The sequence below is a fragment of the Maylandia zebra genome, linkage group LG1 (genome assembly GCF_041146795.1).
Source record: "Maylandia zebra isolate NMK-2024a linkage group LG1, Mzebra_GT3a, whole genome shotgun sequence".
In the NCBI taxonomy this organism is placed as follows: domain Eukaryota; kingdom Metazoa; phylum Chordata; class Actinopteri; order Cichliformes; family Cichlidae; genus Maylandia; species Maylandia zebra.
Window position 1 is genome coordinate 34147803 of NC_135167.1, and position 19145 is coordinate 34166947.

The following is a 19145-nucleotide window of genomic DNA, read 5'->3' on the forward strand; positions in this document are numbered from 1 at the left end:
TAAACACCACAGGGACACATTTGTTCACTCCAGTTAGCCTCACCTGGACTGCATCTCGGCCTGCGCTGCTTTCTGGGATGTGATGGCAGGAGTCCCATGCAGAGAGTGGCTGAGCTGGGCCGGGGCGCTGATCTGCTGACTCAGTGGAGGGTGTGTGCTCTGGGACTGGGCAGCAAGTGGGAGGGTGGGCTGGGAGTTTTGCCGCTGGGCCTGCTGCTGCTGCTGTTTGTAGCGGGACAAGCTGAAGAAGAGGCCAAGGATGGCTTTCAGATTGCCATTCCGAATCTCTGAAGGTCAGAAACAAGGATGGGGTGAATGATTTAAAAGGAGAAAAGTAGAAAAAAAAGTGGGGAGATGAAAACAAAATAGAGGATGAAGTTTGCAACAATTTTTCACATTTACCATACTAGTGCTTGGAAAATAAGCTACTAGGGTTTTTTTAATGATTTCATGGCATTTTGATTGTTTTCTTATATGGAGATCATCTCTCTTGCTTATCAAACCATATATTCTATTCTATTGTAGATAGTGAAAAACAGCAACATTTTTGTAATTTAATTGTTTATCTAGTATTTCATTACTTTAGTGTAGCATGAATCAGTAGCTGTATAAAGCTGTACAATGCATTAATCCATTTAAAAGTCCAAATTTATCCCCTCCTTTCCAAAGTTGTCCAGTGAGAAACATTGGCGTGTCTTCGCCAGCCCGATTCTGGGCCCTGGGCCTTATTTAGATGGTCAGCCCCATCTGAAACTGGCATTTCAAATATGTCACACTCTGTCTAATTCCTCTATCTAATTCTGCTGCCTTTAGCTCTCCTTCTGGATTGTTCTTGAACTGCAAGATGATACACCTCAAAGTTCTCCTAACAGAACAGTGAATGGACCCCATGTGTTTCTTGCTGTAATAGGATGCTGCTGTTTGATTCAGCTTTGCATTAGCGCCAGTAATAATATTGTCTCTCAGTTCCCTGTGTGAATTTCTTTCTTTCTTTCTTTTTTGACAACAGCTACATTTAAACATCATTATGTACCATTGTAAGCTTTCTGGTACATTAGTTATATGTGTTGTGAAATCAGCCCTGAATGTTTTCATTTGCATTAATACAGAGTTTCCTGGAGAGAGCTTGCTAATAAAAATTTTTTAAAAAAAAATGAGTGTACCAATTCCAAGGTTTTATCTTTCTCGCGGCATCAGTTCTATTTAGTAACTAAGCCTGAGCTTGATTCAGGATGAACTCTCATGTTCCATGTGAAAGAATAAATCTGTGGTTCCAGCTTACCTTCTGCAGACAGACCCTGGATGTTGACTCCTTTAGCTGCCAGGAAACTGAGGCAGGCATCTATGTTCTCAATCTACAGAGAGAGAGAGTCACAGCTGCATGATTCTTCATACTGTACATTTACATTGAAATTTGAATCATGGTGAAATATGAGCACCCACACTGATTAGCTTTTTGCATGGCTCTCACAACAATAACAAATCTGGGGGAGTCAACATAAGGCAAAGGTTGGCATCACAAAATCTTAAGCAAATAAGATTAAATAGAGGTGCTGAATATCAATGACAATGATAGAACTGTTGGGACTGCAGATCGTTTATCATTTAATAATCACTGATCTGACAGGTAGGATGACTCCAAAAACAGTTAAGATGGAAAATAAGCTTTTTTTGATCATTCAATAATGTGTTGTATCCAACTTCGGATTCGTGCAAAAAAGTCATCATGACAATTTTTTGGCAAGTTTTATGTGACGAGACCTGAGTGTTAAGTGTTTACACGGCACTGCATTTAAAGGTGTTTTGTGACATTTGGGATATCAGCATTTATAACAAACAAATGGCACTAAAACAACAAGTTTCTGGCACATATAAAAGTATGAACTGGTCCTGAAGAGTAGAAGAGAGCGTCTGTATGTACAGAGATTGCTGTGCTATACTAGAGAAGTAAATTGGACCACATAGTGACATAGCCAAAGCAGAATTCAAACCAGCCACACTTACATCACTTGATCTATGAGGAAGCAAACATCTATAGTCACTCAGTTGCTATGACAGCAGCCATGGCAACATGAGCAGACTGCTGAGCTGTCACTGGACTGTGAGAGGATTTGATAGGCAGACAGGCTTTGTTTAGAGACCATGTGACTCATTATACACAGAATCTGCTGGCTGGCGCACCTTATCGTAAGGTAAACCGCATAAAACAAGTCATTAAGCAGGGTAGATCTGATGAATGACTGTGCGATCAAAGTGTACCAACTGTTGTTGTTGGTGGGGAGCAAACAAACAGGGTACAACAAAAGATATATCAGTATTATACAGTCATTGATCTCTCATATTACACACAGAGTTACTAGCTGTGTAGAAGTCTCTGCAGAGCAACTAATCAACAATAAAAACTGTTTGAGAAGTGGAAATTTTAAACTGTACACAAAGGTTAGGGAGGGGCCGAATCTTTTCAGAATGCTATTTATTCACAGAGTAGATTTCTAATGCACTGAGCCTAATCTGCAACACTGCAACAATATATTGACAAAAAATCATTCTGAAAGCTTCAATAGAACTTTACAGCAGAGGGTGGGAGCACAGATACACAGCAATGATACCGCAAGTGGTTTCAAACCTAAATACATATGAACTGTGTTCTTTGTAAATGAGCCTGGGTGTGGGCTGCAAACAGAAGGGTCCTGTACAGTAATGATTAATGACATGATTACACTTAATATGCACCAACTAAATATAACCTGACCTACAGCTCCCACTGTGCTTCTCCTGCTAGGAAGTCTCCGGCTATGAGGTGACGAACTCATTTACATCTGCCTTTGTAAAAATATAAAAATGTCTGACAGCAAATGTTGTAGGTAAATCCATGAGTGCACTACTAAACCACAGAAGCCACAGAATTACTACTAAGTTTGCTGCCATCCTGTACTATGTCACATTTAGTTACATCCACCAGCAGTTGGGGGTACATGTTACAAAGTAACTTGTTTGAATACTTGGATTCCCTTTTGTGGTGTACTTCACTTCTTTTCCTTCCTTCTCTTGTGTTTTACGCAGTGCAATAGTGTAGCTCAGATAGCAAAGATGGTGTAGAGGACAGCATTTACGTCATTAAAGTTTCAGCATTACACTCAATTTGCATGTGAACAAGGGCAACATCATCAAGGTGGAATGTCCAGGCTACTGTAATTGTCAGTCAGCAGCAAAAAACTTGAGCAGGAAGTACTCCTTGCTGAAGGACTTACTAGCACTCCTTTATCAGTCAACCCCACAGTCATACTGCTCTTAGAGCCACATTATTAGTTATTAGCAGATAGACTTGCTACTATGATACTATGAATTTCACAATAATGTTACAACCTCTAACAGAATATTGGATGTATTATTTCAATAATACTGGCTTGATAACAATTTCTTCATTGCTTTCAGTGTTTGAAACAAGCTCCAAAAATATCTGAGCCATGCCAGTGTGTGAAGAGTTCATCTGACTTCAGGTCATCGGCTGAACTGAAAATGCACCACTGCCCCTGCTGTCATTTCCATGACCTCTGACCTGGGAAACAGCTGTTAGCAGGGCTGGCACATGCTGTCCTTCAACGTAGGACAGCAGTAAACTAAGGAACAGTAGGAATGCAGGTTATGGTCCTCTCTGAATACTGCCGGGTCCTTAAAAATAAACCTGTTGAAAACCTTCTTTAATACCTTGGGCCTAAACTTGTAAGCAGCCTTTTATAGTTGAAGCTTAAATAGCAGTAACCCTCAGAATGTATACTTCAGTGAGACACCCCGTCATAAGTGTCATGGTCAGGGTAAATATGCTGAAACCTCTACTGCTATTTAAAACGTGTAGGAAAAACAGTTTAGTAAAGCCGGCGGAACATCAGCTGTAGCCTGAAATCCTACTCAGACCACTAAATATATTTTCTAATTACTGTATATCACTGATTAGTCCATTCAGGATATTTAATGAGTTAGAATCGGATCAAAGGTTGTAACACTTGTAAGGCAGAGTGTTCCAATGTCATAGAAGTTAAACTTAGTTTAAGGCTGGCCGGGAATCTAAATACTACATGATCATCCAGCTTAAAAGAAAATGTCTGAAACAGCATTGGTTAAAGGATGACTGATATGGATGATCACGTTAGTACTGTTGACTGGATTAGCAAAACGTTGCCAACAACAAGAAAGAGGAATGCAATGTCTGTGTCTGTCACCACTTTATTTTTTGGGTCACTGCTCTCATGAATCTGCTCTGTGCAAACTTTGTACCAAGATAACCGGCTGATAAATGATTGCAGACACACTGAAGTGAAAGGAAAAGTGTATACGAAGCGCCCACGCTGCCAAAGGGCAGTAAGCTATAGCCTCAAAATTTAATATGGTACAGAAGAGAATCTACTGACAACCAGAAAAACCCCCACCTCTAAACAAGAAAGCGTTCACTGTCAGCATAAGACAACAAATCTGCAGGGAAGCCCCATACCTGCCTGAAAGTGTGACATGTTCCTGCAGTTTGCCTCTGCCCAGCTTCACACCTCGATCCGAGCCACTGTCACCTCTCTGCTCTGCTCGGCTCCTGGCAGCGTTAGTGCAGGGCTAGCCGGCCAACAGTGCTCTGAACAAACATTTCCTCCCATCACAGGGCTGCTATTGTGTGTGTGTGTGTGTGTGTGTGTGTTTGTGTGTGTGTGTGTGTGAGAGTGTGTGAGAGTGACAGAGAGAGAGAGCAAGTGAGAGAGTGAGAGAGCAAGAGAGGGGGGGGGGGGGGGAAGGAGTATGCTTGAGCAAGAGTATTATGAGTGTGAAGCAGGATTTCACCGACAAGCAGCAAAACGGCTCTTACATTTACTGTTTACATGTCAGTCTTCCAGTCAGAATAAAAGCAGAGCACCAGCAGATCAGAGTGACCAAAACTAGGCTATAAGATTTAACCAGATTGATGTACTACAATAAATGTGAGAACTCTAAGACTGACACCTGCCTTCTGATGAGGATTATAGTTTACCACAATTTGAGTCTTGCTTCTGCATTTACCTGTATGCTTTTCTATTCGCAGGGATCTGGGAACAAAGCACAACATCACTACAGCAAACTGTGAGACCGTAAGCTGTTAAAGCTGTGGTTTCGTCTGAAACACTTCATCACTTCATTTGGAAGTAAAACTGAAATTATGAGCATCAAAATCCCGATGCAATAAAATATCCTACTTTACCCCTAACTATGAACGGTCGAAGTTAATTCAGAAGCTGGTCTGTTTGGGTACATTACAGTTTCCCACTAAAAGAAAAAAAAATGTAACAAAATGAAATCACATATTTTTTTGCAAAACAGCAGTTAACAAATTACATTTTTCTGCTTCAATGAGGCAGGAACCTTTTTTTTGGCTGAAATGTTATATTTTAGAGAAACACCTTATTGGCTTGATGCATTGGACCTTTTTCCTATGATGTGACGACACGAGCTTCGTTTCCGGACAGCTCCGTGTCATTTGACCTTTTGACTGTTGGTTCTTGTAGAGTCTGGCTGGTTAAGACTGTGAGCCAACACGTTGCGTCAGCATGTGTGTGTAACTGTGCGTTGTTAAATCCATCAGTGTGTGCCCTCGCGCACACACACACACACTTTCACCCACTCGGGATGTTTCATGGATTGCATCTAGCCACCCACTTGCAGAACTTTGACACGTACCTGAGTAATTCTTTCTATTCTGACAGAAAACCACGTACGCTCAAGTTTTTAACAGAAATGTTCTGGCGCAGCAGCAGCATGAATAGACACACCATGATGCAACTTCACACACGTCGGTGTAACAGGGAGCACACTGAGCCCTCTTCCATCTGAAAATTCATTTTTACATACTCACTGTTGTGTTTGAGAGTTGAGGCAGTCATATCAGGATATCTGTGCTATTGTAAGTTGACTGTTATGTTTTAATTGTTCCTTTGAAACGGTTTTGATTCAGGCTAACATCGGCTTGCACCCACACAAAGTGAAATTCCCCCAGGCTTTCATCTTAAAAGGCCACATTTTTCAAAGTTTAAATGTTCCTGGGAAAAAAAGCCATTAAAAACTGCTGTGTCATATCTCCCATGAATAGACTAATTGTTAAGCCACAAATGAACACAGTGTATATACAAAGGTTGGACAATATAATACAAATACCTTGTGGAACATTACAAGATTACCTCTCTATCACAGCACCAGAAAAAAGTGTTAATATTATATGGAGGCAGCTTTTGATTGAGAACAGTTGAACTGAACTGCATTATTCAGGGTAACGTCGCTCTTATTTTATCCCACCGCTATAGGTGCTCTTTCTTTTGCAGCCCATGGGTCAGCAGAAGTCATGTGGAAGACACAACATCTCCAGGGTGAATAAGCCTGTGCCGGCTGAAAAATATTATTTGGCTTCTGGTATATTTGGTATCTTAGCAACAGCAACTCTGATTGCTCATTCTCTCCAATCCACCATGTGATCACCTGAGCTCTGACCAGCTGACACACTCGGGGATTTCTCTCTCAAACGCACACAGAAAGTGTAACGCCTTATGATCAAACATTAACCAGCCTGTTTAAGCATTAATCCAACACCTTCTGGTTCTTGCCCTGTGTACCTGTGTAAAGCTCCACCAGCTAAAACATCAAAAATAAGCATCCATGGACACACCAGCACAATTCTGTGTACATTTTTAGATTGAATAAAACATAATAAAGACACTGCAGGGTAAGGTGCTTTCTCACCTGCTACAATCCAATCTTAAACCACACCTGAAGGTGAAACACGCAGTGAATTATAAAGAAAAGCTCAATTGTGCAGACAGTTGAGCACATAAACATTCATTCTATGCTTCATCAAGTCCATTAAACACCTGGTCCTGCTGGTTTTAACCACCTGTGTGGCTGTCTGCCAGTCTACTTCCTCAATTCACCCTCTTTATTTTATGGCTGATTGGTGAGAACCAATCAGTCCAGCACACAGAGTAAGAAGAACAGAGGGACGGGGGGAAATGAACAGCTCCCTAAAAGATAAAATCAAGACAGAAAGCCTTTCACAGCACAATCACACCTTCACTCCCTCTGTGTTCACATCTTGGATACATCATGTGGATGCCATGGGTTTATCTGTGTTTTGAAACATGCCGCATGAATCTTGAATCTCATACGGTGATTCTGGCTTTTGAAAATTGCTAACAGTTTACTTTTTAATTGAAACTACTTTCAACCAGAGGGTGGGGGGGGGTGTCCCATTGAGGTGGGCGTCTGAATGAGACACCCCATGTAATCATGTCTGTGTGTCTCCCTATGTGATGGGCCATCGTGGGATGTTTTAACAGCTCACTGTCAAATCAACACCATCAGTCTGGACTAAACCTGCACAGACAGGCAGGCAGACGACACACACACACACGCACACACACACACACGCACGCACGCACGCACGCACGCACACACACACAAACACACAGAGCCTGACTGGGTGGCAAAGGGATGATCTGCCAGTGGGGTTTCTTTCAACAAGAATGTGACAGTTACAGAAACAGGCACTTGTGCGGATAGGCAGCAGGTGAGTGAGGTGAATGCACTACAGTTTATCCCACTGATGGAGCTTATTTCCATTTTTATCCATTCAGAAGCCGAGCTTGAGTCAAGCACTAGTGAAGAGCAGCAGATTTTTTTTCAACAATGAAATCAAGTGTGGTTAAAAAAAAGAGCTCTCTCACTCCTCTAAACACTCTTCTGCTAAATAAACTCTCAGAACCTCTGTGTGTGTTTGTTTTGACAGCACTACGATACACAAAGCAGACATTCTGCATAATTGCTGCGGTTATGCCTACCCTTAGCGCTGTTTGAATGCTTCAGATTCGGTTCTAAAGCTGACACAAATACTGAGACTATACACAGAGAATCAATCACATTCACATACATAGACAAACATGCGCACATACTGCAACATCTGCGGGTCTGCGTGCAAAGTTAAAGCGAGATTTTGACAACTGCTTTCCATTAAACAATTCCCACTGACTGAATGAACACTATAAAAACAGAGAAACAAACCATTTCCTTTCACGCAAACAGAGTCTATGAAGAATCACAACACCGTAAAAGATACACCATCCATTTGGAACCACTTGTTCTGTCTCAGAGGTAAGCTACAATCCTCTCGCTTTGCAAAAGAAAAAGCTGCTGTGTCACATGAGCTGGATGTGAAAGAGCTCTAAACAGGATGTTGATAAGAAACCCACAGAGACGTCCAGACCATGGAGACCAAAATTTCAAGATGCTCAGTTACAGGAGAACTGGGGGTGTAATCACGGCTAATGGGAAAGACCTAACTGATAGCGAAGTGGAGATGGAGTCGAGACCATTTTCAGTGGGAGTTAATAAATGTTTTCAAACGCTTGTAAAAATGTAAAAAGTTTGTATACTCTGTGTTGGTGTTGTTCCTATAATGCTTGTCCAGGATAAACACTGCAACAAAAAATGTGCAATTAATGTATGTTTTTCTTAGGTCATTATATTTAATATAAAGTGTTTCACTGATTCTGGTTCTAATGAACTTACTCACGCAAACACAGCCGGACAGAAAAACACGTTCAAATCAGTGATGCTCAGCAACCCCAAGAGAAGAAGAATAATTGGCTCTTGCGTGGACAAACCCCTTCTCTGCGTTTTCAGGAATGATAAATGCAGAGCGTACCATGAACATCATAGTGTGAACCCTCGCTCTCTACTAAAGGTCAGAATTTTACAGAAGCTCTCTAATATATAATTAATTCTGAAATAAATGTAATAACATGGCAGGACATAGGTGACCTCCATCAAAAACGAATGAAATGAAAACACCACCAAATGCTAAAGAAGAACTACAATCAGTCAGAGCAGAATGCCCTCATAAGTACAGTAATATGGCTCCACTGTGGGTATGTGTGTGCAGTGACGCTCAGGGATCAGCTGTGCTTCCACCTCCTTTTCAGTTGTTAAATATGGGTGTGTATGGGTGTCTCCATCATTCTCTCTCTGGTGCTTTGGTAGGCTTCAGTAGTCTGGCTGGTGGCCAGAAATAGTCCCCTCAGCTGGCACACTGTCCCAATTTATGACCCATCGCATTTAGTGGAGGGCAGCCCTGCTTTGAGATGCTCAGTTCATTTCCCACAGAGAGCACTAAACTGTAAAACCGCTAAAATGCCACCAACAGTGTCAAGAAGGCAATCCCACCTATGTACCTTCTAACTATCACTGCAGACAAAAACACATCGTAACTGGCTCTGAACTTTTTTTTAAATCAGTGCTCATATTCTCCATCTGCTTTTACCCCTGAAGATGTGAGGAATGCTGACTTCTTTGGATGTGTATCATGTGTAACATGAAGAGGCAAAACTGGCCCCAAAACCAAAGCTTGCGATGCTTTTAACTGAGAGCCAAATCCAGAAGTCTGAGCCAGAGGTTTCACGGATGACTGCACGCCATACCACAAAAGTAAAAATAAATGGGCTAACTATTCACATCTACAACTATTTACCAGGGACTTCTGTGCCGCAGTTTCTAGCGAGGGCCACTTAAGTTGATCAGATGGGACTTCAAAGAGCTGGGTTTGTTTCACACAAACACGCAGGTAAATTTCTCAACGTTCTGCCAAAACAAACTTGGTCGGTCACTTACCATCTGAGAACGGCTCTTGGGACTTCCATTGATATCACCAATCTTCTCATTGGCTGAGGAGAGACAGAAGAGACAGAGAGACAAAAGAAGAGATAATGAGACCTCTTTTCAGGCGTGTTCACTTAATGTAATCCTCTCCTTTATCCCGATGTGTGTGTCCCAGACAGTGACAGGCTGAGTGCAGAGAGCAGAGGTGTTCATGCCAGTGACTGGGATCCCCCCTCTCCTCCTTTCCTATCCCCTCCCGCTGACACATGAAATGCTATCTGGTCATAGCAAATGGGAGCGGGGCCGTTGGGGGCCCAACCAGGAGTGTTGCGCTGCTGTGTGTGTGTGGTGTTGAGAATCCCTCCCGTCCATTAGAAGGCCCAGCCCACAGCAGCTGAGACACAGCCCTCAGCTCACAGCTGACAACTGTGCTAACAGCACAGACTCCTGCATCAGGAGGCACGGTGGAGACTAGAGGGCAGCTACATGTCAGGACCACATCCTTTACACCATACAGCAGCACAAAACACTGTTTTTCCAGTGAAGTGGATGGTTTTGTTTTACAATTCACATATGAAAGAAATGTGTTCAGTTTTAGTGGAAATGACGAAGACTCCTGGGATTACTGGGCTTTTATAAATAGCTCCCATACACTTTGGACTGTGAATTAAAACTGATTTAATTTTCAGTTTATGTTAGTTAATTGGTGGTGTTATCAGGTCAATTAGGTCAACATGCAATTAGAAACTTCAACAACTCCACCCATAAAAATGTAAAACCATACTCGTTTTAAAGTCCTCCTTGGGCAACACTGCTATACTTGTAGTGCTGCTGTTATTCGCTCCATAGGAGTCAAGCTTTGACTCCTTTTACAGAAGGTCTATGGATCTCCTTCACTGTTTCTTAAGATGATGACCTTTAAGCCTAAATTTTAACTTTGGAAAAGAAGCAGGTGATGAAAAAAATTGTTTTTAACATGTTGTATATTTTGTACACACAATGGCGCACAACAGGATCCACTGCAGGTCTCGTGGTTTCTGTTCTCACACTGAAGCACCAGGACAGTCTGACCATGAAGGACAAATTCATGGTGCAAGATAAGTGAATGTTGTAAAACCCAAAAGAGCAAGCATGCTCCTGGTGGCCCTACTGATCTTTGTGGAAGGACACCGATCCCGGAAGTCTGGTCAGGTTTAAAGAGCAGTTGATGTTTGTTTCCTGCCCAAGACTGAGGTCTGTGGTGAAATCACAGGGTGCTCATACAAGTGGTCAGAAGGAGACTTATAGGAAGTGATCTAGAAATAGCAGCGGCTCAGGAAGAGCTCAAGAGGTCAAGATGACCTTCAAGGCAAGGGGTTTTTCACTTTTATGAACTTGGTATTGCAGCATGTATTTGGATACTACCTCTCTCTATGTGCATTTAAAGCATGTCATTTTCATACTGAGAATTAAAATTTGGCATGAAGCAATTCCAAAATAGTTTAGTGCTAACAAGACTATCAGTGATTTAACACTACTACTGTTGGCTTTGGTTTGTGTGCTACCTAAAAATTGTACACTGTAGACACCAACACCCACAAGAGACACGTACTGTGTGATTTTGGGACACACTTAAAACTAAAACTAAAAAACAAACTCACACAGTTTATCTTGTGAATACTGAGCAAATAAATGTACAGCTCACATTCCTGCAGCTGGGCTATACAACAGCTAGATTACTGGAGAAGACTAGAAACAGAGGACAAAGCCATATCTTAATTTTGGTTGAATTTCACCGGACAGATTACCCTCTGAAATATTCATAAAAACAACTGATGATGAAATCGATCTGGAGGCTTATGTGAAAGTCAACCCTGACCTTGAATCTAAGCAGGTCAAATAGCTAAACAGGTGTCATATCCGGCCAGGCCTCTGAACTTTTACGGCTGTTCCAACACCAGCAAGCTGCTCTGGTTTCATCACACTATGTGGGCATGAGGTTTTCCCAGGATACAAGAAGCAGCAGGCAGAAAGGAGGTACAAAACAGGTGAATGGATGGCTCTGGTTGGAAATGATTTAATCTGAGAGCAAAGCTGTAGCCAGCCTGGATTGCATTAACATCAGGTACTTTTTCCACAATGCAGAAACTCAAGAGCCACCTTTCACTTATAAAATTCAGCAAAACTTTCATTTCTTGAGCTCCATAACCAGGTTCACTGCTAATGAATTATTTAATACTAACTGAACAAACAAAGAGGAGCAAGACATGGTCCCATGTTACCCAGTCAAAACATCAAACTTTCATAAGAATAAATCATAAAAAACACGACCACATCCAGGCTGGAAAGTAGCATTAGAACAGTTCCACATTCTTGTGTCAGCATTTATGCTTGTGCATATCCCCAAAGCAATATAATGCCAACCTTGCTCTTTAGTCACCATACAGGTGTGAAAACAACTGGATTTTCCTGGAACCCTTTTAACAGACGAAGATTCGTATAACCCAAAAAGACCTATAGTGCTCATTCAGCTTTATATAGTGCCAAATTAAAACAACAGTCGCCTCAAGGTGCTTAATATTGTAAGAGACCCTAGAATAATAGAGAAACCCCCCCCCCCCCCCCCCCCCCCCCAACAATCAGACAAGGCCTTATAATCAAGCACTGGGCGACAGCAGGAAGGAAAAACTAAATTTTAACAGAATGAAACCTCCGGCAGAACCAGGCTCAGGAACGAAGGCATGGACTTCATGACCTAATTTAAAACACAATCACATGCAACAACTGATGTAGTGTGAGAACAGTAAAGGTCTTCATAGCATAAAATGTACAGAATCTGGGTCAGAGACACGGGGGAGGAGCAGGGAGCAGAGTCACTGACATGCTGAATCACCGGTCAGCTGGTGTTTGCCTGTTTTAGCTGCAAGGCTGCCGGCAGATGAAATGACAGGCTGAGGACGGCCAGACAAGATGACAAGGCTGATGATGATGATGATTTTACAGACGAGAGCATGGGTCAAAAACACAGACGATCAGCAGTGGGTTGAACAGCTGCATACTGTGTATAACTGCTGCTGTTGAGTTATAAGCTTGCTTAATTTGATTTAGGATCATAAGACTCTTTGAGAACATAACTGAATCAAAAACATGCTTAACAATACAAACACAATACAAGACATTGGTTTGTAAAGAGTTGAGACAAGGCAAAGCACAAACTTCAGAAAGTTTAAATTTATTTGATTTATATTTATATTCACTCTTCTAACTGTTCTCCTTTCTCTTCTATACATTCTCCCAGTCTACAGACTGTAGTTCACTGACTGTCTATAAATTCATAAAAGTTTTCCTCAACAATAGTGTTTTTCTCCTGACTATTGGTCCTTTGTGGAAGTAACTACTTCAGCTGCAAAATCTACTTTATAGTTCAATATTACATTATATAATAGAGTAAAATGGTTTAATCGTATCACCTCAACAAAAGATGAGTTTGTAGTTAATGATGATGTTTGCAAGCGACCATTTATTTGGTAAAGGTCAGCCGTATCTAAACAAGTAATGACGTGGCTCGCATTTTTCTCCAGCAGTCACTTGATCAGAGCTGGCTTCTTCCAGCAGGGCCTGGAATCAGAAGTTGGTTTCCTTACCTACGACCTGTATGATCTCAGCCAGCAGCACTCCGTCCGTGACGTCTGTTTGCAGGTCCTTGATTAGACGCTTGTGTCCTGACTTGGCGAGGTAGTGGTTGGCCCAGTCCGTGTAAATCTGCGGTCAGACACAAACACGAGCACGGTGTTTCAGTTACGTGCCAACAAAAATAAAATTCTGTCCAAAAAAAAGGGCCGACCCTGTCAGGTCGCCCATGTGTTTCAAACTCCATAAACACTTGAAAAACTACAAAAGCTATAAATGGATGAAGCAAATTTACGACTAATAAAATAACAGCATGCTTGAATGGGAGCAGAGTAGCCCTCTTTTCTTTTGTTGGGGGCTCCGATCTGGCATATATCCGCGTGGTATTCAAATTGGGGCCATTGTGCTCAGCCAGGGCATTCATCTCGGAGCACACGGCGGCTGTTTTCAATGGGCCATGCTGACATCACTCTCTGGGGACAGAAAAGACCCTTCACTGCCTGGGGGGGAGGAGAGGACATGGGGGGAGGAGGGGGGTGTTGGTAGAGAACGCATCTGAATAATCTGAATAGCTTCCCTCATAATTAGCTGCAAACTCTCTTTTTTTTACTCCCTCTGTGATCATAAGAAGTGAGTCTCTCTTTCTGAGGAGGTAAAAAAAATGAAGTGGCTGAAGAGAAGTTGTGCAGAAGGGTATTCCTAAAAATGAAGGAGATGTTTTTTTAAGAAATGGATGTGTCATCAACCCATCTTGATATGCAGCAATGTCAAGCTTGTCTGTAAACTGCGCAGTCTCTGTGTGACAAGTGCAACATCAGAGGAGCCCAAAGGGATTTGAAACATGTGCTTCTAAATAAAGACACCTCTCACTCCATGTCTCACTCTTGCATTCATACAAACTCAGGGACCTGCAGTCCACTAAGACATGACAGGGAAGTGTCAATCAGCATGTTTAAGTAACTGTCAGCTTTCTGCAGTAATCTCATTTCACTAGCTGGCTTGACAGCGTTTTTAGTGGATAAAGGTGAATGGCTTAAACATGAATTGAGCTGGGGTTTGGGGAAGGCCTCAGAGGGAACTGGCGGCGGCTCCCAAGCCTGGCAGAACAAAAAGCTTGTAGAACTGGGGTATCCATATATAAATAAGAACCGGAAGGGGCGTGTTTGGAGGCGTGGTCCCGGTCCTGAAATTCAGGCACTTTAACTCCAACTCTTCGTTGCCAAGTAAACTAGAAATCCAGCTTCAGTGATTGGATCCTCCATCTCTTAAACTCAGCTTGGTGTACCCCTCAAACTGATTTTCAGACAGATGTTCCTTCTCTGCTTTGTACAAAGTTTATGCTTTTGATTAATCTTTCTTTTCCACAGAAGAAAAATAATGATTAGTCAGGCTGACAGATTCTTGTATTAAGATAATGGGATGCAGGTCAAGCACAAAGTAGTTTCTGCTGGCATAAATGTCAAATTCCAAAACTGATTGATTTACAAAATCCAGACACACAAGCAAGCAAACTTCATCAGTACACACTTCACTGTGAAATTCAAGTCTATCTGTCAGTCCTCAGTGAGTGCATGGCATTGTAACGGTCAAGCCTAAAAGCACATGCTTGAGGTGATGTGTGTGGCACAGTTGTGACCCTTCTTTCTTTGAATTTGCACTGTAAACAAACCTGAAGCTTTTCTGCCTCGACAGATGAATCACTGCCCTCATGAAGTCTTACAACAGGTGCGAGCACTTCAAAAAGATTCATAAACACGCACATCCGTACACTCATCATCACGCACAAGCTCAAACGCAAAAGGTTTACGATGCAAACACACGACCACACATTAAATACAAAGCGCCTCGGAGCAACATTTTGAAATTACACGGGCTGCATTCCCAAACACAAACGCACAGTTACAACAAAAAAGGTTCTGAGTGACAGGCTGAACTAAAAAAAGCCTTTAAGCTGCTGGATTAGACGATCCATTCACACTCTCAGCTGGTTGTGGAAAAAAGGAAGTGCAATCTTGAAGAGCTTTTGTGTGAATGTGCAAGCGCTCTTTGAAGTAGTTTTGGGCAGGTAAATGGAGGGCTTGGATTGCAATTAAAAACGAGGTGAAATGGGTAGCTGTCATTCACGGAGCTGTAAACCACAGGGGAGGTCAAATGGCCCAAGGGCAAGTGGAGAAGGGGGTATGGGCTTGTCGCAAGTGTAGAGATAAGTTAGCAACAGGTTCCTTTTAAGTCCCGAAAGAGACAACTTTTCAAAACACACTTTATTTCTCTGATGTTTCCAACTCGGGCAGCTCAAGCTTCAAATGCAACAGGTAAAAAAATTTCATTTTAAAGAAAGGCTTGATGCAACTTTCAAGAAGCAAACTTCACAGTGACCACAGGGATTTTGATCAAAAATGAACATTTTGAACTGAAGCAAATAAATATTTTAATATATATGTGAAAGGTCTAACTTGCAGTACAACTTCACAAAAACACCACCTGGAAGAGACCAAAACAGAGATAAAAGGATAGCGAATACTGAACTTACATTCACCATGTCAACAGAAACTCAATTAAGCATTAATAACAGGGCCATCCACAGTGATGCATCATTTGCTTCAAGTTTCACCCCGCTGCTGTCCAACTGAATCAGTCAACATAAGTCAGATGCATCTACATCAAAGACCTCACTCATAACTGGAACTTTGAAATAAACAGGAAAAAGAAAGAATGCAATAATGGGAATCATGTGTGGTAAACCACACATTTATTGGAGCTTCTGTGATCTGGAAGTTGCTTAAAGAAAAAGTGATGGGTGATGAGAGGCAGACATCAGATCTGGGAGGCAATTTAACAGGCTGAATACTTAATGAAGAGAAGTATTAATTCCATATTGATTCAATATCCATCTATCAAACACAGATGAGATACAACAGATTCCGGTTCAGTCTTTAATTTAAACCACTGTTAATAATATATAGACAATTTAATCACTAAGCAGATAAGAAGATAAGCAGTTAACATTATTACAACAGACAGTCCCGTGGCATTATTGGCATTTCTGTGTGTAGCTGGTCACTGAGCACACAGTACACATACCGTACCTGAAAACAAAACATTTCAAGTATCAAAAATCTGTAACTATTGATTTCTAATTTTTAAACATTTATGTTTTTTATTTTACTTGTAAAATCTTTGGTAAGGTCAGGGGTCAAATATGACATGATATTTGGATGCAATCTATAATGTGATATTTAGAATCCCCATATACCAGTATCATTCCCAATGCTGCCAGTACAAACAAAGACACTTATTTTTAAATAGCTCTATATCACTTTGAGCTGATCAGGCAAATCTATTGACTTTAAGGGAAATGTCAGAGGTCAAATGTGAAATATTTTATATTTACCCCCCACCTGTAAGAATTATAGTTTCTAAGTTAGAAGGTTCTTGTCCATTTCAGACCAATAACTCACTAAGTGGAGGACCTGAAAGCATAACCTATTGTGGGTGTCCTCTGAATACATCATTTATAATACTTGAAACAGGGACTTATCATGAAATAAAATACAAATGACACTGTTCCATAAATATGAAAGCATTTACACCAACATAATGACTTACATGTTCTGTATCTCTGGTACATGTATCTGCTAATATCATGAAAACGATCTTGTTAATAACTTTACTTCCCTTGGGAGAACATACTTCTCTTATCTTCCTCACCAGTACCGTCACAGCCATATGTCAACAACACTGTGGCAGCCGGGGATCATGCAGATGCATCTTCTAAGATGGAAAATGGAAAATCCCCCATTACCCCCATTACCATCAGGGGGTAATGGGGGTCGTTTTAGGAGTTGTAAGTTGGAGCTGTGGTAAGGGACGTTCCCATCATCAGAGAAAGCAACATGACACTGACTCATTCACAATGTCACGGACTTACAGAAACTGTAAAATGTGGCCTATCAATTCTACTGACATTTTGCTTTGGGAATATGTCACCTCCATAAACCAAATCTGGGCCTACCGGTAGTTTGCATCTTTCTTTGATATAACAGTAACAATTAGCAGCGCAGTCTGATGGTATTTGGAGAGTTACAGATATCTACTGTTTTTGCCCTGGGCTTAAGGACCCTGGATTTGAAACTACAGAAAGACATTGAGATTGGAGTTGGAGTGTTAACCATCAGAATCACTTAGACACTGTGTCCATCCATCATGTAGAAGTGGTAATCACTGAAGATGTCGGAGAGGTAAGTGACGGAAGGAGAGGTAAGTGACGGAAGTGATGTTGTAGGTGACGTCAGACGCCGGAGATTTTGGCGGAGAAAAAGCAAATGGTAGCATAGAGTTTAACAAAGGTTTTCCAAGCTTCAGTATTTCCAAATATTTTCCAAATATACTAATCAATTGTCATATAACTAACAACATCTGTTTTATCATCTCTAACACCCTGGAGGACAACGGGGAGAGTTTAGACGCTCTCCAAGATTACATCGACCGCTGTTTTCAAGATTTAGTAATGCATAAGGCCCAGAGTGCATCTTCCCCGGCCAAAATCGAGACGCCGTCATCGAAGAGAAGTCGCCAGGCAGACTCCCCCGGTACAACATCGCCTGCCGGCAAAGACATCGCAGAAATCCTGGAGTCCATCGACAAGCGATTGTCCAGTTTCGATGCGAGGCTGTCCCTGGTGGAGATTTTACACCGGGAATTTAAATCTCTGAGAGAATCCCTGGAATTCAGCCAGCGGCAGGTGGAAACGCTTGCCGCTGAAAATGCCACGCTACGGGAGTCGGTTAAATCTCTCACCGATAACGTGACCCAGCTAAACATTGAAAATAAAAAAATAAAAGAGTCCGTTATCGATTTACAAGCCCGTAGCATGAGAGATAATCTTGTGTTTTCTGGTATTCCAGAAACTGCCGGAGAGGACGCAGAGGCAACGGTGAAAAGCTTCATTAAAATCCACCTGAAGCTGCCGGAGGACACCGTAAAGAACATCGACTTCGATAGAGTACATCGCTTGGGGGGCGCGCGGTCGCGGACCGGGAGACCACGGCCTATTGTGGCCAAATTCAGCCAATTCAAACAGAAGGAACAGGTGAAGAGTCGCGGCAGAGAGCTGAAAGGAACGGACTTCAGCGTGAACGACCAGTTCCCCAAAGAGATCCTGGAACGACGCAAGGTCCTGTTCCCAGTTCGACGTAGCTTTATCCAGAAAGGCTCCCGTGCTGTCATCGCTGTGGACCGGCTCTACGTGGACGGACAGCTGTACCGCGACCCCGGCACCACACCGTGGTTATACTGACTGCACTCCAGATAAGAACCCGCTACACTCTTTTCTTATTCATTCACACTTTCTCCTTTAAAATGTGTTTAACCTAGTAATATCAATATGATGTCATAGCAGATATAATACCGTCACCCTCCGTCATTGCTTTAATTGGAATGTTTCCGTTTCGTTTCCTTTTTTTTGTTGTCGCTCACAGTTCATGTGGTTTCTTTCTTTCTCTTGTCTTTCACTGCTGTGGTCACCTACTTCCCCACTCACCTACAAACAACACCCTCTATTTCTCCATATTTTCACAACACGATCACGCAAACACATCAGCTCAACGGCAGCACATTCACAACAGCCTCACAGCACGCACAGACTTGCAGGACACATAAGCAAGCCACGCTTGTTCATATTAGTGAATATTCACACACATAGTCAGACTTATGGAGTCTCTCACCACACTTCTTTTTCTCTTTCTATTTACAAACAAGGGATGTTTCCATATTCTCTCCACCTGTCTAAACGAAACACCCAGCATACATCATTAAACATACACGCACAATTAAGGGCATGCTGAGGTTTGTCACATGGAATGTAAATGGAGCTGGCACCAGAG

General features: G+C 42.0%; 1 protein-coding gene across 10 annotated transcripts in view; it reads right to left on the reverse strand.

Annotated features, from left to right (window-relative positions):
- nav2a (neuron navigator 2a) overlaps positions 1-19145 on the reverse strand; it is a 233087-nt gene that overhangs the window by 63902 nt on the left and 150040 nt on the right. For 9 of the 10 annotated variants that reach the window (XM_076885293.1, XM_076885296.1, XM_012924621.3 and 6 more), the window contains 4 exons: positions 13278-13395; positions 9667-9719; positions 1283-1355; positions 44-287 (listed from right to left, as the gene is read on the reverse strand). In XM_076885293.1, the coding sequence (XP_076741408.1) occupies positions 44-287; positions 1283-1355; positions 9667-9719; positions 13278-13395 (488 nt within the window). Of the gene's footprint in view, positions 1-43; positions 288-1282; positions 1356-4489; positions 4547-9666; positions 9720-13277; positions 13396-19145 lie in introns of those variants that run through there. The other variant, XM_076885304.1, reaches the window with a different exon arrangement.